The 26,868-nt window shown below is 37.7% G+C and overlaps 2 protein-coding genes and 1 non-coding gene across 6 annotated transcripts in view; 2 read left to right on the forward strand and 1 right to left on the reverse strand.

The window, feature by feature from the left end:
- MEGF11 (multiple EGF like domains 11) overlaps positions 1-7,649 on the forward strand; it is a 380,942-nt gene extending 373,293 nt beyond the window's left edge. For all 4 annotated transcript variants that reach the window (XM_036841304.1, XM_036841305.1, XM_036841306.1 and 1 more), the window contains one exon: positions 437-7,649. In XM_036841304.1, coding sequence (XP_036697199.1) covers positions 437-597 — 161 coding nt within the window. In that variant the 3' untranslated portion in view covers positions 598-7,649. The remainder of the gene's footprint in view (positions 1-436) is intronic.
- RAB11A (RAB11A, member RAS oncogene family) lies at positions 7,540-25,785 on the reverse strand. Its single transcript, XM_036841316.1, has 5 exons — positions 25,608-25,785; positions 19,093-19,288; positions 18,638-18,831; positions 17,592-17,672; positions 7,540-9,288 (listed from the first exon to the last, which is right to left on the reverse strand). Exons 1-5 carry the CDS (start codon positions 25,645-25,647, stop codon positions 9,149-9,151), a joined length of 651 nt encoding a protein of 216 aa, XP_036697211.1. The 5' UTR covers positions 25,648-25,785; the 3' UTR covers positions 7,540-9,148.
- Positions 25,786-26,133: 348 nt separating this feature from the next.
- TRNAQ-CUG lies at positions 26,134-26,205 on the forward strand. The gene has a single exon. It is a non-coding gene; the product is annotated as a tRNA-Gln (tRNA).
- The last annotated feature ends 663 nt before the right edge of the window (positions 26,206-26,868 follow it).

Consider the following 26,868-nt stretch of genomic DNA (forward strand, 5'->3'; position numbering starts at 1 on the left):
AAAAACACTAAGGCTACGTGTGAAGCAGATATATTGGGGGTGGGGAGTCGATACACATAAACACATACACTTCAACTGATTGTTAACACAAATTCCTGTTTGAAAAAAAAACAATCAGAACAGACATTTGCAAGTTTGGAAATCACCTCGTTCTACTTTTTCCCAGTTTAACCCATGTCCCTGGGCTCACTAATACAACCCCTGACCCCTACCTCTAGGATATTCTAAGTCCCTTGGTTTTGACCAGAGCTTGGGATTCTGATAGCACACTCACTTAGGTTTTCAATCTCTTGAACAAGCCTCAGTCCTAACCTTCATACATTTATCATAAACCCCTGGCTTCTCCCCCGACCAAGTTAAATAGAATTTTCTTCCCCCCAGCAAGGCAACCAAAGCTAATCTGTTCTCTGAACTCATTTTTCACTATATTCCTTAGAGCCCACAGTCAGTGTGGTCCAAGAAGGCCGTGGTTGTAACTCCAGCTATATTCAGAATCCATACGACCTACCTAGGAACAGCCATATTCCTGGTCATTATAACCTCCTCCCAGTAAGACAGAGCCCTGCCAATGGGCCGTCCCAGGACAAGCAGTCTTGAGGGATAAGCCTCTCTCTTGCAATGTGCTCTGCTGAATATTCTCTGACTCTCTGAAAGAAGACAATCCCTTGACTTGAAATAATGGTACAAACTGACTCCAGCTGCGTGTTAGTTATAACGTTCACCTGGAACTAAAGAAGAGCTTCCAAGTGGGACTGGGGTAACTGTTCAAAAGGTCCGTTCTCAAAAGCAAATTCTACCACCCACCCACCCCCAATCCCAAATGCCATGGATTATATGATCTTTTAAAACATAAAGATAAAGCTACTCATCAACATCAGCTAAATATATACATATTAATATTTATATATTAAATTATCTGAAACATGATGCTTAGAAAGCATGTAGAATAGGTTTTACCAATTTTCCTAGGAGTAAAGGGGACTGGGGAGGAGAGGGGATTACTTTAAAGCACCTGAAATGTATATGTGCTTTTGGTTCCTGTTACCGTCACTTAGATTGTTTTATTACCTAAGATAATTAGTACATAGACACAAACTGTGCTAATATCAATCCTAAAGTACCTGTACATATATGTCAAGTCAATCAAATTATAACTGCCAAGATTACAGAGTTTAGTATACAGTCTAATGCTGACAACTTCAATTTTTTAAAGTAAGACTTTAATGAATACAAATTAACTTTCCCTCTTCTGCCCCTGGTGGTAGTAGGAGGGGAAAAAAGTTTCCGAAGTGCAACAGCCTCTTTCAGTCAAACAATGATTTCTAGGCCAGCTTTACAAAATCTTGCCAATTCAAAGTTCAAGAACATTGCAAGCCAGTCCTGGCCTTGTCATATCTCCTTAGTCCATCCAACACCTGAGTTATTCCATGCAAAACGGAACTCTGAGATGATGCCTTTAAGCAAGCAGTCATAGACTGGTAAGAATTAAACATCCCTAAAAATGGTTATTCGGCCTCCAGAATTTATTTGAGTGGCATTCCTTGATTCAGAAGAGTACATGCTGTCAAGCGTTATCTTCATAAATCTTGAGCTTGATGTAGTATGGAACCTAAAAGTGTAGAGGAAATTAGACAAAAGTGGATACAGGAAGTTTAAGTTGTTTTAAGTACATTATGCTTTTTGATGGAACTAAATGAAATGATCAAAGAAGAATGGACTGTAATCAATTGCTATAACACGATGTAAAAACTTAATATATAAGTATATGAAGTACTTCTACCTTCTAAGCACCACCTACTGACATGGCCAAAAATGTATTACAATGAGCTAATGCTCCAGATCCCAGTATTCAGGTGTATCTATACTTCCACTCTAATGAATATAAGTAAACTGGGGCTTGGATGGGTCAAAAAGGAGCCTCTCCCAAGCCCTAAAGAGGACCTCCTCACAAGAATGAAAGACCCAAAGGGCAAAGCAGGGAAACTAATGACCACCCTATACCACTCCATTCTCTGATTAACAGTCCAGGCAGTAAAAAATACTTCCAAAAAGGTATACAGAAGATGAACTAAGTGACTGTAAATGACTGCAAAGCTGGAACAGCTGCTACAGGAAATGTGGGAGTTCTGAAGCCCTTAATACACATTGGAAGTCTGCCATGGAACCCATTAGTTTGGGCAATAACCAGCAAAAGCAAGAAAATAAATAAATGAGTAAATCCTCCCTCCCCCACTTCACTCAAGGCTTAAGCAAATTTTATCGTTAGGGGAAAATATAATACTTACATGAATGCTGCATGTATGCATGGGAGCAAGTGATCAGCAATAGCAAATTTACTTTCAAAAAAAGCCTTATTAAAATATAAATACTAGAAAATTACTTTGTAGGCCCAAGTAAATATTTCTCATACATATGTAGGAAGAAATATAGATAAGAGACTTACCTCAGTATTTCAGGGCAGCAAGTGCTCAAATATCTTTCTCAAGTAAGGATCAAGAAGCATGGTGAAGTCAGATCAGCAAGGAGAAACTTCGTCTCAATCCCAGGTTTTATTTTCTTCCCTTAGCCTGCATGTACAATAACTGCTGCCTGGCAAACTGCAAACAAGCACTCAAGTTTCGTTTCACCTCTTTTTTGCCAAGTATCTTCTGGCAAAATTCAGCAAGAGGTGGCATGGTGGAATTGCTAAAGCACTGGGTCGAGATTTGAGTGTTACTTGCCCTCTCTGGGTTCCTTTTTTTCCCCATGTATTGAAAAAAAGGGAGAAGCAGAGAAAGGTAAGGGAGCTCTGACAACCCTTCAGCTTTAGCATTCTATGATTTTTAAAGAAATGTAATACAACTCAAATCAGGCAATACAGTGGAGAAGGGAAAGGCAGAGGGTGTGATTAATCTATTGTGACAACAGCTGCCTTTACATATCTAAGAGTTACTGGTAAAAGACATTCCAATCTAACAGAGCACCTACTAGGAACTTCTGTCTAGCACTGTCACAAATAGGTTCATGGTCAACCTAAACATGTGCACTGTGCATTTTATTGGCAACATGGAAAAATCTGTTCAATTATTTTACAGAAATTAAGTTTTTACTCAAAGTGATGTGCATACAATTCAAATGAATAAGAAAAACACAATTACTGTACAATAGCATAAGTGCAACTATGAAATGGCAATACTTTTTTAAACAACCCAGATTTGTAATATATTTGTTCACTGTGCAGAGGGATCATACCTTGTACAAAATAAAATGAATTTCTCAAACTAATTTAACAAGAATGCCCACTGTTGTGTTGCAAACTGAAAATGTGTCTATAATCTACACCTTAGGTTTAAAGGTAGAACTAACTTACATTTTGTGTGGTCACCCTAGACAGCCAGAAAAGTGAAAATCATCCCAATAGATGTTTGAAAATAAAGTGAAAAGGTTCTATCAAATTTATAACAAGAGAGTCTCTTCCTTTAAAGTAATGAATGGGAGCAACACATTCTTATTCATGTCCAAAAATTATTGAAATATCTCATACACATCAGTATACTCAAATAGAGAATTTCTCTGCTTTCACAAAGATTTGGACTCAAAGACAACTATTACAACTTGTGCTCAGCTCCAGAGACACAAAGGTACTTCTATGGAAAGGAATAAAGGCAAGTGTAAGGGCCACCTAATTAGCATAAGTGCAATGAAGAGCTGTCCACCAGAAGTTATCAGCCACTACAGTACTCTGGGTGCATCTGTTTTAGGACCTTTTAAAACATATCCTTGTGACCTAACTGGTAAAGAAGCAGCAGAATTAATTTTGTAATAAAATACAAACGCTAAAAAATAGCTTACTGAATGCATTCAATGGTATAAGTTTAAAATTTCTCCCTTATACTTTCAAAGTTTTGTATGTAATCCTCATACTTAAGTCAAACTAAAACCTTTCAACTTGTCAGTTCACAAGGCTTACATGATACTCAAAAGTTATTTCCACTTAATAAAATGTCTAACCAAGAACTTTTGCTATTTAGAGGCTAAGACTCATTCAGAAAAGATCTAACAGACAATCCTCAAAGGCCAGGAGGCTAGGGCTTTGACATCTGAGTGAAAGACAAAACATAATCAAGGGTTATAAGGCTAATAAAGGTATTTACTGAGAATAATAGTGCTTTAAGATTATGACTTACGAGGCTCAGAATACCACCCAATAGCATAAATGACAACCAAAGGCGGCAGGTTGTGCACTCAATCACTGCAAGTTGTGCACTCAATACAGGAGATTCAAGAATGATACCATTAGCCATTCATCCAGCCAGAGGGAAGACAGAAGAGGCCCAATTAATCTGTCTGTGGCAACAGAAGATGGAAAATCTTTCTCAGAAGGGATGGATGATGGATACATAAGGGATTCATTATACTCTTATTTATAAGGTGTATAATAATTATATATTATTTATGTAATAATTTTATGTAACAATATTTAAAATGTTTAATCTAAATGGTAAAATTCTCAGACTACAGCCCCCCAGGCTAAACTAGAATGAACCATAGGATTAGCCCCTTCACTCTTTTAGATGGTCCTTCCTTATTGTTCTGACACGGGGTTGTAGGAAGGATAAATATTAGGAATGTAAGTATGAGCAAAGCACTTTCCCTACCCTTGTAGATCTTACAATGTAGCAATTATAGAAGGGCAGGGATAAATAGAGGACCCTGGTGATTAGTCTGATAGTGATTATACATTTTCTTCCCTGACCTGCAGAGCTAGAAAGACTCTGAGCAGTGGTCCAACCCAAACCCAGAGAAGGAGGAAGCTCTGGTCTGCAGCGCCGGTTGTCAGATTACCTCCTTATTCCAGTTTCTGCCTCCCAGGTCATTGTCTAGCCCAGCAGATGGCCCTCCAGAACCTTAGGAGTGAGTGCTAAAAGCCATACGCTTATTCATTAGGATGCGGATAACAGGGTCTGAGATTTTGTGGTTTGGGGCCAAGGTTAAGTTCTACTGACTCAACCACAGGAAAGGAATCCTGTTGGCTATTAATTTTCACCATCACTGGTACTGATAACATAGTAGTTAACAGCCAATATACATGACATCTGTGCCAGGACCTATCAATTCTATGCTTAATAATGTTAAATAATTCAATTCAAATGTTTACTAATAATTACTATCCTAATAGACAAATAATGCCATTTATATCATGTGTGTGCACACATAAACCTATACACTTGGATTTAATCATTGGTTCTATTGGTGGAATCAGTCCATGGACTGATCTACCTTACTAGATTCCACTTAGAGATTAAAAAAAAAAATTAAACACAAAATGTTTTTAAAGGTTCTCTCTCCCAAACATGAATATATTTCAAAGTATATATTAAAAGCCAGGAGAATTTCCTTTTAACAGTAAAAGCCAAAAAACAGCAGTTCTCAGCTCACAGTTGACATAGCAGCCCCTCAAGTGCTCCTCCCCGCTTAGTACATATGGTACTTTGATGCATATTGTTGAAACTGACAGTCATTTTGCAAATGTTCTGAAAGCTTTCATCTTATTTAATGGCGTTAACATGGAAATAAAGATAGCATTTTAATCAAGTTATTATAAGACCAAAAATATCTTGCAAAGTATACACATGATTTTTATTTATCTATTAAATTTAAATTTTAGTTAGAATGTATAATAATTTGGCTCTAGTACCTGAAGAAAGTGTTCATTCATAAAATTACTGAATTAAGGCTGGGATAAACCCCAGAAATGATCTAATCCAGTCCCCTCATTAACTGGAAGAAAGTGAAGTTCAGAGATAAAATGACTAGAAGACCTGTGACTAGATTCCAAGTCTTTGTCACCCAGTTTAGTGCTCTATTATAGCTGCCACTTTCAATCATTTAACTCAGAATTTAGCATACTTTCTAATATATGCCTAATATCAACTTCCTTTCAAATATTCTTTCTCTATCCTCCAATTCAGCTTTTAGGAAAATAGATACTTCAATTAAAATTCTCTCAGCCTAATCCTAATGGTCTCCCTTACATAAATTGTGATGATATTAGCATTCTGTATTACTTTATTGTTACCATCAGCCTCCCACGGTTTCTTTAAAAGATTAGAATGACAACTCCAGTTTATTCGGCGTATTGTATAGATGAGTGAAAAAGGTGACCTGTCAAATCCCGGGAAGGGATGCAGCACCAGCACTGCCCCAACCAGGAGAACAAAAAGCAGCTCTTTAGCACTAGTTTGACTGTTATGCTAACCCACTAAACGTTGTGGTGAAAGAAGGTCCTTTCGTTGTCTTTGTTCATTTTTTTTCACACAGGGAATAGATATCCTTATGTACAGTCCTTATGCAAAATTCATATTTTGTTTTGAATTTTTTATGTTTGTGAGACATAAAATAACTAGCCTCCATTTTTTTCCTCTGTTTAAAAAAAAAAAATCTCCAGAAATTGAAACCTAACAGGTTGGAGTAAGTTCTTAATTATCCACCCAGCCTTTGAATTATTCTGCTTCTGGTGTTGGCCAAAACTGTCTAAATAGTAGAGCTTTTTTTTTTCTTTTTAAGGTAGATGGAAGAGATTATCACAATAGCTCAAACCACTGAGAGGGTTTGCATTTTGTAAATATAAGTCACTGAGGACAAAAATTAAGATGTTTATTTCCCCAATGATGAAATAAATATGACTAGCTCTGATGGGCAATCCAAACTCAAGAAATCTAACTTTCCTGCAGAACCCTCTGACAGAAGTCACCAACTAGCACCCCTTCTTAGAATTACAATTTAGCACACTCAGTGCAATGGCTAAAGAAACTTACCCTTACAGAGTAACAACTACTATTAGAGAGAAATCATAAATAGCATTTTAGAACAATGACATACAAGTTAAAATCAAGATGGCTAAGTGACTTTTCAGGACAATACAATAGGTTTTTTAAAAATTCAAAGTTAAAATAACTGAAAAGCAAGGTCAAAAAGCAAAATACTTCTAAACTACCTTAAGCCCTAAATTGTCATAATATTTAAAAACTTAATGTTTCTTACTTGAGACAGTCTGTCTCCTGAGACACTATTCAGAATGAAGACACTTGTTGAAATGCAATCAGATTCATTTTCTACTACTACTTAAGGTTTCTTGGAATTCTCCCAAGATCCAACCATGCACAAGGCAACATTAAGTCTACATTTGGTAAAAATTCAAAGTTACTTTATTCATTTTCAATTCACTACCTAGTTTCTCCTTCTCTTAAATAATTTTGTAAAAAATTTACTACCAATTTTGAGTAAAATAGTGATGGAGCCTCTTGGGTCTGGTGACACTGTTACATACCAAAGTACAGAGATTACTTTCCTAATGTTTTTGGTAATATTCAATACTTTTTCCAAGAACAGCATAATTGAACTATATGTCTAAAATCAAAGCTGAATTCACACAATGATGCCTCCAATTCAATTGTTTACTCTGTAATCCAAGGACCTATGCTCTTACTCATCAGAAGCAAATATTCCACGGCTACATCCAAAGCACTCAAAGGAAAAATATAATCTGACAACATAAAGAATAGTCCCCCTATAACTGTTTATTAGAATGTGAATATATTCCAAATCAATAACTAAAAAAAAAAAAAAATCAAGTTACAGAGCATGCATAAAATACAAAGTAGCGATTTACAAATAGATAGTAGTATCTTCATAACCAATACACCAAAATAATAAAATAGCTACAGAGAAAAACTAAATTGACTAATCACAGCAATGCCTTCCGTGCACCCCACACGTCATGAGCACCGCAAAAGACAGAAGATTAACTATGAAACATAGTCATCTATGCAAGCCCACACACATGTATATTTTGGGGATATTCCACCATCCTGAATAGTATCACTTTAGTTGACACAACTTGCAGAACACTTCAGAGTTAAGTGCTCAATACCATCCACAAGAAAACAAAACTAAATATTAGTGTGCACATTTCTGAACGAGAAATGAGTTGCTCCATTGATTTCAATAATGTAGTGGAAGAAAACTTTCAGGTTTGTACAATGCCTAAATGCATTCTATTTAACTCAAGGTACTATTTCATCTTGCGTACTAAAAGAATACATGCCTTTAAGTGGTACCACTTGAGCAGAAATTAACCTCTCACTGTACTCTTCAGACATACTGAAACCAGATTAACTGGACTATATTCCATAATATACTGCAAAACTCAAAAATCAGCATTGTTAAAATAATTTTCCATACCTGCTGGTGGATATGGTGATAAAACTAGGTTGCATTTCATTTACTGGAAGGTTTTAAGATAAAATTAACACTTCACCATTGGATACTAAGAGCATTAAACCAGTTATTGCCTGAGCAATAAAATGCCACACAATCTACTGCTGGGAAATTAGATAAGTTAAATGACTTGGGCTGCCTGATTACTGTAACAGAGGCACCTCATGTGGAATTCCACCAGTCTCTCCAGTTCCCAGCCTGCCAGGCAGCATTGTTTAACATATGGCCCCATAACCATACTGCTACTGAAATCATCACAGTCTTTTGTGTTTATTAAGATAATTCTTGTCCAGAAAAAAGTGCCCCCCTCTCTAATCAACTTTGATGTTTACAAAAATTAAAAAACAAAATTTACTAAACTACTATTAAGGCATGTTAGAAATTGACTTCCAGAATAATGGAAAATTTTCAAGCTCTCAAAGTTCTGCTATGTTTATAGGGCAATTCTTAGATTTATGGAAATATACACTGCACTGAGAGAAGAGTGTATTAATTATAAGCTGCTCTGTGGCAAAATGATAGCTTATTTCTACAGTCTTCTTAATTTGATTTAATCAAGACCAACAGGTCTGAGCTTCAAGGGGTCAAGTTATATTATGTCCTACAGTGACAGCTTCCATGATGAAAAGTAAACAATAATTGAGGAATCCAAACATTCAGTTTATTAAACTAAGGCTAGTGAAGCCATAGCATGAAAAAAAAGCTGCAGTCATTCGGGACAAGTGGATGATTTTATAAAGCTAAAATCTAAAGACTTAAGACATGGAAAAATTCATAAGTATGAGGAAGTAATAAAACACAAAAATGACCACAAGAATTACAAATATATTTAAATCTCAGACCTGGGAATTGGACTATACACAGCCTTCTAGGGGAGAAGAGAAACGCCTTATATGTTCTGACAGCACTGCACCTTTGGCTTGTTTTCAGTGGTTGGTGGAACATGAATAGGAACCACATTGTTGCTTGGAGACATGTCATTTTCACGTCTGTCTGACATTTGCTTCTGGGAAACAATGCGGTATATCTCTGGGTAAAAAAAAAGAAACAGCAACACCCAGTGTGAACAGACCCATAAATCGTTGATAAAAAAGATACACAGAGGCAGAAGTTATATTCATAAGAGAAAAAAATGCAAATAAACTGAACAGAGACTGCATATACTCAAAGTTTTATTTTCAAACAGCCACTGATTCGAGTCAACCCATTATTTCACAACAATTTCCCTTAGGGTAAGAAGAGAAATAAAGGTTTTCCATTTCAGAGGGAAAGGTTTACCAATCAGTTAAATAAATCTTGGTCTAAAGAGATTACATAGTTTATGGGCTTAGATCTAAATTTCTACCCTTACCAAAAAAACCTACATACATTGACACTGTACCACAGAAAAATATTTAAATCTGCATTATCAGACACAGTAGGTATTTGTGTTGGCTACATAGGGAAGCATACAACTTCATAAACAAGTCAAAATCCCAAAGGACTCTTGGAAAAGAAGAACGGAAAGATAATGTTTATCAGTGTCTCCTGAACTAAAGTTAAACTGTAATGAAATAATTATTCAAATCAAGCAACTTAAGATTTTCTATGACACTTATCAAAACTAATTGTTTAGCACCTACCTCTTCCACTAAACAAACTAGCGGATGAGGAATGTCGCCTGCCGAATCAGTAAACAAAGGATGATGGGCCATCAAGCCATCAGCCACTGCAGCTGCCCCCCTCTCCCACGGTGCACCCCGAGGGAATTCAGGATGGAGAAAAGTAGGATACTGGCCCTAGATAGTTAAGGTGCATATCAAAGGAATAATTTCAATGAGCCCAGACTCCTGCATCTTCCCATACAAAGAAAAGCCCTAAATTCATTAACTTGAGATGTCTGGTTTTCTTTAATTAACAGTAATCTTTTGATGTTCCAGACTACCTAGTTTTTGTTCAAGAAACTCCTATATATCCTGGTTCCTCCCTTACCTCTTCCGAACAGTCTCTCAGAGCTATCTGAGAAGCTGCCTCCCGGGCTTAAGTCCTCAGCAAGTCCGCCAAATAAGACATAATTCTCAACTTTTAGGTTGTGCATTTTTTTCAGTCAACAAACTATAAGGACCAAAACTGTATCTACCTTATTCACTGCTGTATCTCCAGCATATAGTAGGGGTTTGATAACTAAGTACACGAATAAATGTTATTAAATTCCTCTACAGCCAAGTATCCTTATTGAATATATTGTATTCGGTCTTACAGTGCACTGCCTAAAAGTAGCTCCCTCTGACTATATAAACTCCTTACAAACAAAGAATGTATCTTATCTTTGTTCTCAAAGTGCTCCCTCCAAAAAAAAAAACCACCCTCAAAAGGTAAGGGAATTCTAAAAATGGGACAAATTGACATGATATGCCTCCTATTATGATGGACTATGAAGTATAATATATTCCTATGAATGACACCTGTGTATTCCTACCAAAAATGTTTAAAATGAATTTATCATGAGGAAACAGTTAGATAAATCCAGACTGAGGGACATTCTATAAGACAACTGGCCAAGACTCTTCAAAAAAAGTTACTGCCACAAAATACATTTAAAAGATGAGAATAAATGCTTTAGATGTGGGCTACAGCCCACCTATTTATATTAAATATACGTTAACCACCTATTTAAATTAAATAAACACAATTCAAAATCCAATTCCTCAGTCCAATAGCCATATTTCAAGTGCTCAATAACAACCCGTAGCGAGTGGCTACTCTATTCAGTACCCAGATATGTAACAATTCCATCAATGCAATGTGTTTTCCTTGACCGGATCCTAGGTTTAAACTGTAAAAACCAAATCTATAAAAGACATTATTAGTACACTTGGAGAAATCTGAATATGAACTTGCACATTAGATAATACTATGTAAAAAAAGTTCTTGGATATGATATACGGTATTGTGATTATGTAGGAGAATGCCTTTTTCTGAGGCGGTAAAATGCTCCAGTGGTTAGTAGTAAAGTGCCATAATGTCTACAGTTTGCTTTCCAAAGATTGAGCAAAGGGGAAGAAAAGTATATTTACACATATAGAAATAAACCGAATGTGGCAAAATGTTAATAACTGAGGATTTTAGATGAAAGATATATGGGTGTTCACTGTATTACTTCTGTAATATTTGAAAATTTTAAAAATATAAAGTTATGGGGGAAAAAAAGAAAGTGGAATCATATTTTCAAATGTACGAACATCATTTGGATTCTAGGTTGAACTGTTAAAATTTGAGACAGGAAATTTTAATATTGTTTGGATAATAGAAGACAATAAGGAATTACTGCCAGTTTTTAAATGGTTTTGTTGTTACAGGTTTAAGTCCTACCTTTTAAATATACATCATGAAATGTTTACAAATGAAATGATGTAATATCTGGGATTTGTTTCAAAATAACGGGGGAGGGAGTAGGTGGAGGAAAGATTGGCTCTGAACTGACGGTTGTTGATGGCTACATGGGAGCTCATGATAGTATCCTACTTTTGGTATGCTGAAAATTTTCCATAACAAAAAAGTTAAAGAAAAGGAAATGTATTAACTAAATTAATACATTTTTTCCAAGTTAAAAACTGATTCCCTAAAGTTGAATAACAGCAAACTGTAATCAACTGAACATGTAAACTAACAAAAACACTGACAGCTCGTGTGCCTTCTCTTATGCTTTTTTGGGGGAAGCAGGTGGCTAAAACTTATGTTTCAGAAGGTTGACAGTAGTTCAAAGGTGAAGAAGCACCAAGAGAAAATATTAGATTCCAATAAAGAAAGGTTACTGACTAGAGTTTTAAAAAGAAAAAAAGATATGCAGGACATGGGGTCTTCATTTGAATTCTTTTCATTAAAAAGGGATGGGGCCGGGGCTTCCCTGGTGGCACAGTGGTTAAGAATCTGCCTCAATGCAAGGGACACGGGTTCGAGCCCTGGTCCGGGAAGATCCCCATGCTGTGAAGCAACTAAGCCCGTGCACCACAACTACTGAGCCTGCATTCTAGAGCCCGCGAACCACAACTACTGAGCCCGTGTGCTACAACCACTGAAGCCTGCGTGCCTAGAGCCCGTGCTCCAAAACAAGAGAAGCCACCGCAATGAGAGGCCCACGCACCGCCACGAAGAGTAGACTAAGAAAGCCCGCGTGCAGCAACGAAGACCCAACATAGCCAAGAATAAATTAATTAATTAATTTAAAAAGAAATTTAAAAAAGGGATGGGACCAGTGTCTAGGGTAAAGAGAAAGACAGTCATTCAATCAGGCTAGTGACTAAGAAGTAAAGATAATCATCAACTTACTGTAAAACTATACCATTCATTCTTTATTCTTTATGTTTTCTCTCTAATCCCAAACTGGAAGGCTCTCCTTTCTCAAGTGCAAATGATTAAATGTGACCCTCTACAAATTTAACTTCTTTACAAGTGGTTTTGAATATTACGTTAGGGGAACCAAAACAAAAATTATTTTGCAGGTTCTTAAATAAAAAGCAAATACTGTAAGAAAGGAAAAAGCAGAGTTCTCAGAGAACACAGAAAGGTAAATAATTAAAGAGATCTCATTACAAGGAAAGAAATTTGAGCAGTGTTATAAAACTGCCTGCAAGTACTGCATACTGTTTTGTAGAAGTAGATTATTACTACATTGCTCCAGTCACCAAAAAGATGTCCGCTAATAAAAATGCCACCCAAGGCAACAAAGAAAAAGGAAAGTGTTGATCAGAAAATTAGGAGAAATTTTTTCTTTCATTTAGAATGGGCACTAAGAAGCTACACAAGTAATTTAACATCTCTTGTGGCTGGGTGTGTCACTTAAAAAAAACTCTGATAAGAAAATATAAAGCAGGTACCTTCTAGCTGGTATCTGATTAGAGAAGGTTATTTAAGTGGGGGGAGGGGAACAGGACTAATAACTTGCTAAACCAGATGCAAATATTTTCCTCTTTCAAGGGCATGCTCTCCTTTAGAACCAAATGTATGTGATATACCAATTCCTGTGCAGACCCTTTTCAAGAAGTCCAAAGGACAGGTAAGGTTAGAAAGAAAAGGGATTCTGCTTTATAGTTCTTATATCAGGATCTCTTGTATGAGATCTAAATATAAAGTAAAATATTAATATAAAATAGCTTTAAATATAACCGAGTAAAGTTAAATAAACGACATATGCCTATTTCTACTCTAATGGAAGTATGAATCAAGTTTCAAAGTACATTCTAAAGAAGTTAAATGCAATAGCTCCAAATTGGGGAACAAAAAAAACTAAAATTCCTCAGTCCCTCCAAAAATTGTGAAAATAGCAGAGACCTGAGTTATCCTACTACAGCCTACGTCAGAATTTGTTAGACCTTCTTCAAACCTACTGCTCACCATGTAAGTTTCTTGAAGGTCAAAAAAATGCTCTGATTTGACTGACACAAGGTTGCCACATGCAAAGAATCAAAGCCTGATTAAAAGATCCTCACTACTCCAATAAAATTAATGCCTGAAAAACCCTAGCCTCACTTTTAAGAGATAATATGCTAAGTGAACTGAAATTCTTTCAACCAGGAATTCCCTGGCAGTCCAGTGGTTAGGACTCCATGCTTCCACTGCAGGGGGCACAGGTTCAATCCCTGGTCGGGGAAATAAGATCCCACAAGCCACACAGCGCGGCCAAAAAAAAAATTCTTTCAACCACAGAATTAAGAATTTAGTCCCCATACTACAAAGATGGCTTGGACTTATTAATTACACGGAGAAACCTGGAGGACATCATCATAACCAACATCACCAGTAATTAATAAGACAAACCAATATCATGAGCCTTCTGATATGATGCACTGAGAACACTTTTGTGGTATTCCTCCTGAAAATACATAACCAGAACTGAATCACAAGGAAACATAAGACAAACCCAAATTGAGGGACACTACAAAATGACTGACCCATACCCTTCAAGAAATGTTAATAAACAAAAGACAAAATGAGGAACTATTCCAGATTAGAGAAAACTAAAAAGAGTTATGACAACTGAATGCAATGTATGATCTGATTACAGCCTGTCTTTTGCTAATAAGGACATAATTGGAACAGCTGGCAAATAAGATCTGTAGCTTAACATTGATGTGGTACTATTATCTAACTCTCTAATTTTGATCAATGTACTATGGCTATGAAAAGACTATATCCTTGATTTTAGGAAATACATGCTGAAAAGCACTTAGGGATAATGGGCAACATGTCTGTCACTCTCAAATGGTACAGGAAAAAAACAGTATTATTTATATATTTAGAGAGAGGAAGAAAAAGAATAAAGCAAGTGTGGTAAAATATCAACATCTGGGGAATATGGGTTAAAGGTATTTGCAAATACTTTGTACTATTATTGCAACCTTTAAGTCTGAATCTGTCAAAATTCAAAGTTAAAAGAAAAAATTAATACAGTATGGAAAATATGGATTAATAACATCCCTCAATGAACTTGAGGATGAAATAAAACAAAGCTGCACTGAAATTTAGAGGCTAAGCAATGTATCAGGCTCACTCATGCACTAACCAACTACCTCCTAAATATACCATCAGCAAAATTATGTCATAAAGTTACTGTCAAATTCATGGATGTCAAGAATGGCATGGGTCAATTCTAAAAAAAGCAACATGGTTAACTTTGAAGTAACAATGGAGATACATTTTCTAATACATAATTTTGCATCTTAAAAAGTAAAAGGCTATTTTTTTCTTCCAGCAACATCAAAATACAACATAAATGCTCCCTTAATACCGTTAACACGTAAGGCAGAATTAAGCCTAATGAGAATACTGTTCTATTTCCTGTTTTTTCTATGCATTAATACTCCCACTATTATATAGAAAAGTTTAGCACAAACATCCTAACACTTGCAAAACACAGATGTCTGCTGCCATATGCAGTGATCTCTGATCCCACAGATCAACACTGAGATTTATTACAGGAAGCTGAGGAAATAGTGGCTATATAGAGAGGAAAAGTGGTAGTACTAAGTGAAGCTCAAGCCTTGTTTGCTTTCAAGCTATATTAATTAAGCAGTAACAAAAGCTTAATCAAGAGTGAATTTTAAGGGAAACAGCCAGATGTTCATCATTCAGGACAAAACAGATCAATTTTAAGTATATACCACTGCTTACTGATTAGTTCATGTTTGAACAGATCATAAGTTCAATGTTACAAAATGATACATAAAATAGTTAACTGCAGATGGAAGAAAACACTTGGCCTCATTTTCACTCAATATGAGAATAAACGGGCTATAAATTGAAATCAGAATGGGCTAGAATTGTAGCAGAGATTTGATAGGACATAAAAAATAACCCAACAAGGACTAACTAAAGTTTTTTCAAATGAGGTTTTTCAGAGGCCTTAAGAGACTCACAGACTTTGAAGATGATTTAATTCACTCACGTTAAGACACTGAACCTTAGGACTAGGGAGGTTCACTGACTTTAGTTACACATGGAATGAGAGCAAAGTGATAAAAAGTAAAACCTACAGCTCCTGGGTCTCACTTGAGTATTCAACACATTGACCCAAGAGAAACCACGCAAGTGCTTAAAAAGGAAAAAAAGTAGGATTTGCAGACATACTGCGTATTCAATCAGATCTTGCTTGTTTGAAACAATCTGCAATGAAAGTTGACACAAAGATTCTAAAAGAAAGCTACTGTGTTCCAAAAACCGTTTATCCAACCCTAGCACCAGTCCTTTATTTACTATTTTTCTGATAACAGAAAAGAATTCTAATAAACCAGGTATGTAAATCATCAATATAGTTTATTTTTAATGTTTTTCTTTTCATACCTTAACTGCTATTTAGCTACCGATATCAAATATTTACAATGTACCAGGGACAGCTAAGTATTTTACATATACAAACTCATGTACTCATTTTTGGAGTCTAGAGTAGATGTCTCAATGACAGACAATTCTTTTCTATGAGTTAGGTTATAGAGACAAAAACCTTTAAGTCACAACATTAACAGTCAAGTCAAATCATATCACAAGGTATTTATAAATACAAGCCCTTACTTGAAAGAAAATAACAGAACTCCCAAAACATATTTCAACTTTAAATACGAAGAAATTAAGGGCTAGAAAGGTTAAGTAACTTGCCTAAGATTATAGAGCTAATTAATAAGTGGAGGAGCCAGGACTAGAAACCAAGTCAGGCTTCTAAGCCCATGTTCCTAAACCCTAAGTTTTATTCCCTACATTTTTACAGTAAAATAACATTTAAAAGCTAAAATCTGTTGGTCTCCAATACAAGTGCTGCATACGAAGAATAAAAATCTTCTTACATTATAATTGGAAGCTCATTTACTTAACCATTTCTCCATATATTTTTAGAACACCACATAAGATCACTATATATTAAGACTATACTCTAAATTATGAGTTCTTAAAAGTAATATACAGGGACCTCCCTGGTGGTCCAGTGGTTAAGACTCCACACTCCCAATGCAGGCGGCCTGGGTTCGATCCCTGGTCAGGAAACTAGATCCCTCATGCCGCAACTAAGACCCAGCGCAGCCAAATAAATAAAATTTTGTAAAGTAATATACATTCTTAAAGTACTTAAAAACAACTCACTGAAGTGCCTATTAGAGGGTTAAGATTAAACTTTCAGATGAATTGTTCATTCTATTAAAGTCAGGGTAAATATGAGTCAACATAAATAAAATGTCCTCTTATCCCTGAGGTTGACCTGGTCTACACATCCACATTCCAAAACAGCATGAATTTTTTTCCTTTCCCACTACCTATTTAAACTTTTCAGTATGTAATCACTGGCTGATTTTCTCCACAGGTGACACCTTGCTTCTTATCCAATAATAGATCATGGCAGAATTTTACTTTTTGTTTTCTCATTTAAGTTTTTAAGAATATATTTTTCCCTGGGTGCTTCTATAACAAATCAGAACCAAGAATGCCTTTTCTTTACTGAATTTCAAAAGGGCATTCGTATCTTTCCATAAATGGGATCTCAATATTTATCTTATAAAAAGTACCATTAAGCACTGTTTTGTGCTTATGACCATGAAATATGGAATTCATGGACCAAAGTAATAACAGAAGTAAACAAATTATTTTCAAAGTATTTTTCCCACTATAAACCAGGTGAATTAGGATGATTAAAGCTCAGCAAGCAAGGGTTGTAACTAATTTTGTACTCTAAACAGGTCTTGCGATAGTAGCTCTCAAATGATAGTCATTCTCAGTGTGATTTTATAGTTTAGTTTCCTGATTAATTTGTTTAAATTTCCTTCCTAATACTTCAAATTCCCACTGGTATAATCTAAAAATGCAAGTCTTACCTGTCAAGATTGTCTGAAAAGCAGCTTCTACATTTGTAGAGTCTAGAGCAGATGTCTCAATGAATGACAAACCATTCTTTTCTGTGGGGAGACACAAAAACTTCAGTCTTGTCAAATTTTAATACAAGGGATGTATTAAAGCCTTCAAAAGGAAAGTAACAGAACTTTTTTAAAGCCCAAGACCTCCCCAACTTCTTGAGGAATAAGAGCACATGTTACTTCCACTTTAGTAGATTAAAAATGACAGCAAGAAATTTTCACTGACTTCTTAATTAAAATAAATACTCGTTACATCTAAATACCACCACTAGCAATGAACAACACTAGGCATAATGTAGTAAACTTATCAAATACTCAGCTAATTTCATCCCTTACTGGCCTTCTCCCCATCAACCACATAGCTATGGTATGAATGTGGGTGGGTATATGTGATTCACTCAGATTTCTGTGACTGTATTATGTGAAATAAAGCTTCTCTCCTAGAAAACTGAAAAACTGTGACAGAAAATTTTATTCACAGCATAATCAATAGTGGAAGGTCACAACTTTCACTAGTCAAGAATGTACAATGTTGCCTTCTAGTAGGCTGCCCCTACCAATACGGAGTCAACAGATAGGCAGATCCTCTATAAAGCCAGAAAAGTTACAACTCCTAAGCAGCTACATCCCTGTTGGTCCTTGACCACTCCCTGGGCCACTACTTTTCCGACACACATAGAACAAGCCTTAGTAAAACACAGACATAATGGAAAAAGGCAGGAAGCACAGAATAAACATAGATTTCATCTACCCGTTCCAGGGAAAGAAAAGAAGACAGTATTAATATTCAATTTTTGGCAGCAAAAACTCAAAATACAACAGTTTTAATAACTCAAAGTTAAGCAAAAGAGTCGTACAGTCATCACACACTTTCAAAACAACAATACTTGTTAAGCGTTCATGTCTACCTTTCCAAAACTACAGTAACCGATTACCCTCATGGGAGGGTTATCAAAACTGCAAGAAATACAGAATCACTGTAATATCACAGAATTCATATCACTAACCTGCAAAAGCCCTTGCTTCATCTGTAGGAACCGCCCTGAGATGGCGCAAATCACTCTTATTGCCCACAAGCATGATAACAATGTTACTATCAGCATGATCTCTCAGTTCTTTCAGCCATCGCTCTACATTTTCATATGTGAGATGTTTAGCAATGTCATAAACCAATAAGGCACCTACAGCTCCACGATAGTATCTGAAAACAGAAACATGTATTTAACTATTAGAAAACAACCACAAGATGGAAGAGAACACCAGAAAAGACTAAGTATATGGAATATATATATATACACACACATACACATATATATATATTTTTAAACACACTTATAAATTTTAGAATCCTAATACCGGAATTCTTTAAAGGAAACAAAACAGTACCTTTTCCCAATACCAAAAGTCAGCTAATTCACTTTGGTAGCCTATTTCACAGAACTTAAAAAACTATGAGACTTACGCTGATGTTATAGCTCGGTATCGCTCTTGCCCTGCCGTGTCCCATATCTGTGCTTTTATTGTTTTCCCATCAACCTGGATGCTTCTTGTTGCAAACTCTACTCCAATGGTGCTCTTGCTTTCAAGATTAAACTCATTTCGAGTAAATCGAGACAGGAGGTTACTCTTTCCAACACCAGAATCTCCGATAAGGACAACTAAAAAGACAAAGAACTTAATGTCAGATGAATGAGGCACACACATTCACAATGCCATCATGTTTTAAAGCAAAAAAGACAGGGCATCTGATTTTTAAAAAGGGATGAGGGTGGGGGTGGAGCTGAGTGCCCATGTTATCAATCGATAAAACCAATTTATTCTTTTTAATGTGTTTCTACCTGCATAGTGACTTCCATACATCATCTGCTTAGCACAGATAAAGTATCCTGTCTCACACATGCAAATTTTAATCATAGGTCTACTAGGCACTGATGACAGGCTAATGCATTAATTTAACAATCAACGCTACACCAACCTTACTACCTTAGAAGGTAATAACTTGAAAGATAAATCCTAAACCAAATGAACAATTTGTGATATGAAAATGTATTAGACATGAAAGCAACAAAGGATGTTAGTGCCTTAAGTATGTTCTACTTAGTCTCATCAAAGCCTGGATGACCTCAGGACTCATACCTAGGCAAAATGAAACACACGTAACACAGAAGGCGTCAAGTTTATAAACTTTGCCACCCAGATCACAGAAACTACAATGGCCCTTTCATAGTTACATTTACCAGACTGGCAGGAGACTAGAGACCTCTCCAAAAACAAACACCCCTCTAAGTTTAACAGGGGCCCTAGAAAGCTGACTAATAACTCTGAGTCAAAGCCAAAGCAAGGAGGGCCTACACTTTTACTTACGACTTAATGACTTTAAAAAAAAAAAAAAGGTTTGATTAAATGAATTTATTTCCTATGATTACTATAGGAGGCAGTTTATTTACTAGCTAGATACAATGGATTCTTTTTCACCTAAGGTGATATTACACTTCAAAAACAATGGGGAAATAGGCAGTCAACTTGTTTTAAAGCATTTCTATCTGAATTTAAAGAACAAATGAGTTCACAGGTTTACAGAATCTGAGCTTGATAACATTTTTTTCCTTGGTAAAAAATTTTATCAGGATTTCAGAAAATATTATACTTATTCCTACTGTTGACTACTAATGCTACTTCTTAGTTCTTATTAGCTAATTGACTTAGATACCAGGACTAGATAATCAAACATGCAAGAATAACACCAGGAATAAGACCATGCCTTACTAAAGAGACTGGTATCTGGTAGTGGGTGGCAAGGGCAGTGAAAACTGTGGGAGCTCACTGCACTCAGGTCAGAGGGCAGAGTCCATTACACATTCCTTCCTTGCCACAAGAGCGGATATAAGCTGGCCTCTGGACAGTCTTGAAGAGAGTACAGTTAGCAAATGCATATCTTTCTGGCCTCCTCTATCAGCTGATTCAGCAAGAAATCATCCCAGCAGCAGTGACCCCATGCAGCAAAATGCATAGTTATTTCTAGTTATATAGTCAATTAGAGGTGTCAGAGGTACTGCAGCAAACACAGATAATACAGTAAATGCTTTAATTTGGATACCAGGGAAGAAGATGCTAAGGTCATGAAAGTAACGTACAAAAACAATGCACTTCCAATTTTACAGGATAGTTGGTTGATATGTTAGTTCTCAAGGTCCCCCATTCTAGATGTGAAATGAAATCCCAGTTTCAGTAATCAAGTCCACCCTATTAGCAAGGTGTACTCACGGCTGCCTCTTAGTGTAAGAGGCTGGATGTTCTGCTGAGGAAAACTCCTTTGAATCTTTTCTGGCCCCACGCTAGCACTGAGGTATAAAAGCCTCACTTGAAGTGGGAATAGGAAAGAAGGGGAAAACCAAAAAGCTGAACGTTTCTACTGCATAGGCACTCAGATACATCAGATACATCGATTTAGAAGCCAGTCATTTAGTTTAAAGCCAAAGAGCAAGACATCTAGAATGATAATGCCTTTGGAAAATAAATAAATAAATAACTCAAAGAACGTTTTCTCCATCCCACAAAAACTCTAGTACTTTCAAATTTTGGTCTCTTGCCTTTCAACCTCCACTTTAATGATTATGTTCAATATCTCCCCATCCTCAAATCTTTATGCCATCATAAAAATATTTAGTGAGGGCATGTTTTCCCCTTGATATAACCAATTAATTTTAACATAAAATTAGTACCCTTATCTGAAAATAATTCAAGATTCATGAATACTTTATATAGTATAAAATAGTTATCTCAACTAGACATGGACAAGGCTGACAGAATTATGACTAGCAACCTGTTAAAGGATTGTATCTTAAATGACAACAGAAGGTATTGGCTCTTTAAGAATAGCGCTGCCAAGATAATGCTGAGAAATGACACACTAAGGAAAGCTGCTTCTATTCAGTTGCCAAATGAGAAACCACACCAAGAAAGGTTATATTTAGGCTAACTAAAAAATAAACAAACTAGAATGGATTAAATTACCTAAACAACAGAAGAGAATTTACTGGCTATGATTTTTTTAAAAAAACAAAAACCGGTAAGTTCATAGACTCAGACTTAATTTCTAATCAAAACAGTTTCTCTCATTAAGATCACAACACTTAATTGATTTTTTTAAATGAGACAAACTATATGATCACATCCTATAGTTCAAGAAAGGAATTTGCAGTTTTTCCTATACTTCCCATAACTAGTATCTTAGGTTAAAAGTACTTCCACTTTAAACATTTTATAACTATAGCCATCTACATAACATATATATACGTGTGTAAGCATAAATTAAATAACAGCATCTGTATATGAAACATGTATCACATTTCTAAAATAACCTGATAATATTCATTACCACTTGGTTAACCTCATCTGCTGAATTTTACGTATCATCTCTAATATCTAATGCTAAATTTGGTTCATTATATATCAAATACTAGGCTGCTAAATGCCATAAAAACAGAATATACATATTAACTGACCGTTATTTAACAAAAATTTCCAACTCTTCAACCACATTTAGTTTTACACACTCTCTTGCAAACTAACGTACTGGACTAAAATTTAATTCAACAAATCAATCATAGTATCTCAGACCTAAAAGTTATCACCTGAAGGAGTAACTGATAATTTTCATACTGGCTTTTATAAATAAACTTGGAGATCTTTCTACTCTTTCAACTATTCATAGTCCAACCTCACCAAGTCTTTAAAATTCAATAAGGCTGAAGTCTAGACAAGTTTTTCTAGATTCAGCAGAACCCAAATTGCTCAACCAAAAGTTGTGAAAGAAAACCTATCAAGATGCAAGACAGCAAAGTTCCTATGATCGGTCCCACTGGCAATCAGCTGACGGTTAATTACTACTGACCTTCAATGAGACTGAAAAGAAAATGGTGTAGACTATGTATCCAGGTATTTTCAGAAAATGTGACTCTGACTGAATTGGTGTCTACCACAATATTTGTAAATAGGAACTATGATTGATTCACACTTCACTTATGTGTCCCAAAGGGCCTTAACCACATCATGTGTAAATATTTGTGGAATTAAAGTTTTTAAAAAGTCAAGTTTTAAAAAATAAAATTAATTCCCCACCTCCACCAAAAGTCTCACTGTTGAACTTAACTAAAGATTAATGTTCAAGAACAAATACATAGTTTAGAATAATGCTCCTGCTCTCCCCACATTACAGTCCCACTTGGACCACTCCATCCTACACCAATCAAAATATCCCTTCATTTTCCACTGGTTAAGAGTTACAAACCAATTTACAATTCCCTCAACTCTTAAGTTTGCTAGGTAAGCATTCTCCCAGCTAGACAGCTGCACTCATCTCAGGGAATAAATCCATGTAGAATGAAACCATTTAAAATGACATTATTGTTGCTTCACTTTAAATTATAATTGTATAAATAAGAAATTGGCTATATAATCATCACAGAAGTTAAAAAGTGACTCATATCCTTAAGAGCTTTAAAAAAAAGTGGAAATCTTTCTCAGCAGAATTTTTAAAACACCTTATCCAACAGCAAAATGTACAACACATGAAACCATAACCCATGGAAATATAAAACACTTTAGGAGGTCCTAGTTTTAAGTTTCTTTACTAATACTTAAACGCTCTTACAGGTATAGATTTAAGGTTTAAAAAAAAACCGATGAGAACCATAGTAACTTCTTTCACATTATTACCATTTATTGAGTCCTCACAGAAGCTAAAATTTTACAATCAGTCTCATTTAATTCTCACAACAGCCATGAGAGGTTTTTTTTTTTTAATAGATGAGGGAACTGAAGCTCAAAAAAGTCATCTTTCCAAAGGTCACAAAGCAAATATAAGACCTGAGTCAGTATTTGAACCCAGGCCTGTGTGATTCCAAAGCCCTGTGCTCTCTCACTCATTGTTAGTAGGATGGTCTAAACCCAAAGCTAAGTTAAAATTTCTTAAGCCAATCCAGGATACTGAGTATTCTTTGTGAGAAAATAACTGACTTCTATAACCAACATTCAAGTTCTAAAACAAACAGGAGAAATACTCTGATAGTCTATCTCATCCTAAATTAATTACTTCAAAAGTAGCTAGCTGCCCACTGCCCTTGCACCTTGTTCAAAAAAACAAATCTCTCTTTAATGACTAAACCCCAGTCTCCAGGGTCTCATTTAAGTAACTGCAACAGACCTCAGATGCCTTCAGCCAAGAGTGTGCAAACTAATCCATGTTTCTTTTTTGTATTTGTAAAATGCATTAAGTACCCTCTTCTCCATAAATGGCTTTCCACTATCAGGGGGGTGGGAGTGGATACTGAAGGTACTCACCCTATATAAAAATTTCTGGCCCAGAAGAATAAGTGGTGATGAGAGCATATCATCCGCTAGTGTGCCAAGATTTGCAAAGTATTGGTAAAGCAATGTTTCCTGCTTGTTTAGTCAACCATTCTTAGCACCCAGTGGCACAGTCAGAAACAGTCACCAAGCTTAACATTCTTTTTAAACTCCACCCTCCACTGTAAAGCTTTAATAGCAATGGCTTCTTCCTCCTTGGTAATGATCTTTGTTCAGCATACTACTGATGGCTGCCCTCCTAATTCAGGAGCAGAGAAAGACCATCAGAGAGAGCGCATTCATCCAACAAAAAAATCATTTAGTGTACTCTTCTCTCAATGAAAACTGTACCCGTTATTTTCGATTAAAAAAAAAAAAACTATTTCCATTCTTTCTGGACTAACCAATAAGCAATTCTTTTTTTTTACTCCCCACCCTCCAATATGTTTTGTCCAAGTGCACTACATGTTTCCCTACCTTATGAAAAATATTTAATTTGACCAAAGAGCACACAACTTCCCCATGCCGGCCCCCCCCCCCACCTTTGGGAAAAGGTATGCGGCCAACTAGGACTCTTCCCTTCCTGTTCTAAAAACACCAAAAGGTTGGATCCTCCCAGTGTTGCAGCAGGAAGCAACCAGTCCACAGCGATAAAGAAAGCTAGTATTTGTGCAGCGCACAACCTTTCCTGCTCAGGAACTGGGCCTTCAGGTCTGGCAAGGATAACAGCCACCACCCATCCGCAACCCCTTCTCTCGAGCAGAGTCAAGAGCTATCCCAGGCTGGCTGCCGCTGGGAAGGGAGGGTAGAAGAAAAAAGGCTTGGTGGCAAGTCACATCGGTCTGCCGGGTCACTGCGACAAGTGCGCGCGTGGGTGCTGGGACGATCCCTCCTGCCCTACCCCCCCAGCGTCGGGGTCGCACACGAGACGTGGGAGAGCTCTTCAACCATCTGGGGAGGGAAGGCAGAGAAAGAGCTACCAATGCTGAGGGCAGTGCGAGAAGGTTACTGACCGAGAGAACTGTGGGGCGGGTGGGGGTGGGGCCGCCGGCCCGTGCGGCTTTTTACCAGGGCCTGGCCCCGGTCATGGAAGAAGAGTGCTAGGAGAGGCGTCTGTCCGAGGGGAGGGGAAGGGGCTCTCCCGAGAGGAAAGGGCGGCGGATAACAAAAAGACCTGTAATGGGAGCGTGCGTCGAGGGAAAGGTGAAGAGCGGAGGGAAGGGCCTGTCAGAGGGGCTCAGGGAGGGTGTATACTGAGGGGGAGGGGGCGCTCAACCCGAAAAGATGGACGGTGGGAGGGGCGCCCCTTTGAAGGGGCCCTGGAACCCGGGGAGGAAGGAAGGCGATTTGGGAGACGGCAGCCGGCCGCGAGAAGGGCGCAGGGAAGGGGCTCTGAGGCGTCCTCAGGCCTCTAGGGAGGTCGCTAAGAGACCGCTGTGTGGTGAGGATCCCCTCTGTGACGGGAGGAAAAGGAGCTGAGCTGGGAGACCGCAGGACGAACCGCACACAGAGGAAGGGCTGAGGAAGGCCGATCTCAGGGCAGGGGCAGCCCGCGGGCGGGTCCCCCGGGAGTGTCCCGGGCCCCCGAACTGGGACTCGGGGGAGATGTTCGAGAGCCCGTGGCCTCACCTTTGAAGAGGTAGTCGTACTCGTCGTCGCGGGTGCCCATTGCGCGGCCGAGAAGCGAAGGGGCGGGAGCAGCAGTGGTACCGGTGGGACCAGGGGGCGTCGCTGCAGGGGTAAACCGAGCGCCGAGCTTCAGCGGCCGGACCCGGTAAAGAACCCCTCCCTGCCGCTACGCCACTTCCGGCAGGCCCCCGCCCCTAAGGGGAAGTACTTCCGGGGAGGCGGTGCCCCGCCCCTGAGCCTAAGAAGGGCGGTGCTCTCGGGTTTCGCTTACGTTTTCAAATTCTCGTCCCCCCCGCTCCGCCCCCCACCCCGGGAGGTTCAGAGCGGATACTGAGTCCTGAACTCCCGGCTGACCTTCCTAGCGGCTGGTCTCCACACTTAACGGTCTCTCCCTCATTCCACGCGCCGCCATGCCGCGAAGCGGGGCGCTGGGGAGCGCTTCAGCACTGTCTCTGGCGGTTGGTTTGTGGATGGGGGCAGGGTTCTTTAAGGATTAGGGAGCCGAAGGCAACACTCTGCGCGTGGCGGTTCCATGGTGTAATGGTTAGCACTCTGGACTCTGAATCCAGCGATCCGAGTTCAAATCTCGGTGGAACCTATACCGCTAGATTTTTATGTAGTTTTTTTATCCTGGCCACGCTTTTATAATTCATTTACTTATTCACTAGGTGATTGTACACCTACGGTATATGTGTCCTTGAACTAAGTAGGGAGAGAATGTCACAAAATAGTATCTTTGCCCAGGAAAACCAAATACCTTTCCCTCTTCAATTCTGTACTCTCTGTCACCTAGGTGTCTCCTAAGTAGCCTCTGCTCTTCGCCCCCCCCCCCCCTTTTTTTTTAACCTGGGCCCTCTTCAAAAGCTTCCATGAAAGCTGATTCCTTTTGCTAGAATTTTCAACCTCCAACTTCATTCAAGGGCAGGCACTTCTCACTCCTTTTCTCCCGAAATCTCTCAAACCTTCTCGAGACGTCATTCAGAGAACCTCGCCCACCCTCCTCATCAAGATTCATCAAGAACTTCTTGAACCCTATTTGTCATCCTCTAAGCTAAACCTGGTTACATAATTATTTAACACGCAGAGCAAAGGATGGCAATTTCCATTTTAGCAGAAATGTGGATGAGGAGACTCAAGTGATTTGCCAAAGATCACGCAGCAGGGCCTCCCTGTATTTGAAGAGAGTTTTTGTAATGCCAAAAAGCTTTTCCCATTTATTGTCAAACCCCACTACCACCTATGTGCAATTTAGACTTTTGGG

The sequence above is a fragment of the Balaenoptera musculus genome, chromosome 2 (assembly GCF_009873245.2).
Source record: "Balaenoptera musculus isolate JJ_BM4_2016_0621 chromosome 2, mBalMus1.pri.v3, whole genome shotgun sequence".
In the NCBI taxonomy this organism is placed as follows: Eukaryota; Metazoa; Chordata; class Mammalia; order Artiodactyla; family Balaenopteridae; genus Balaenoptera; species Balaenoptera musculus.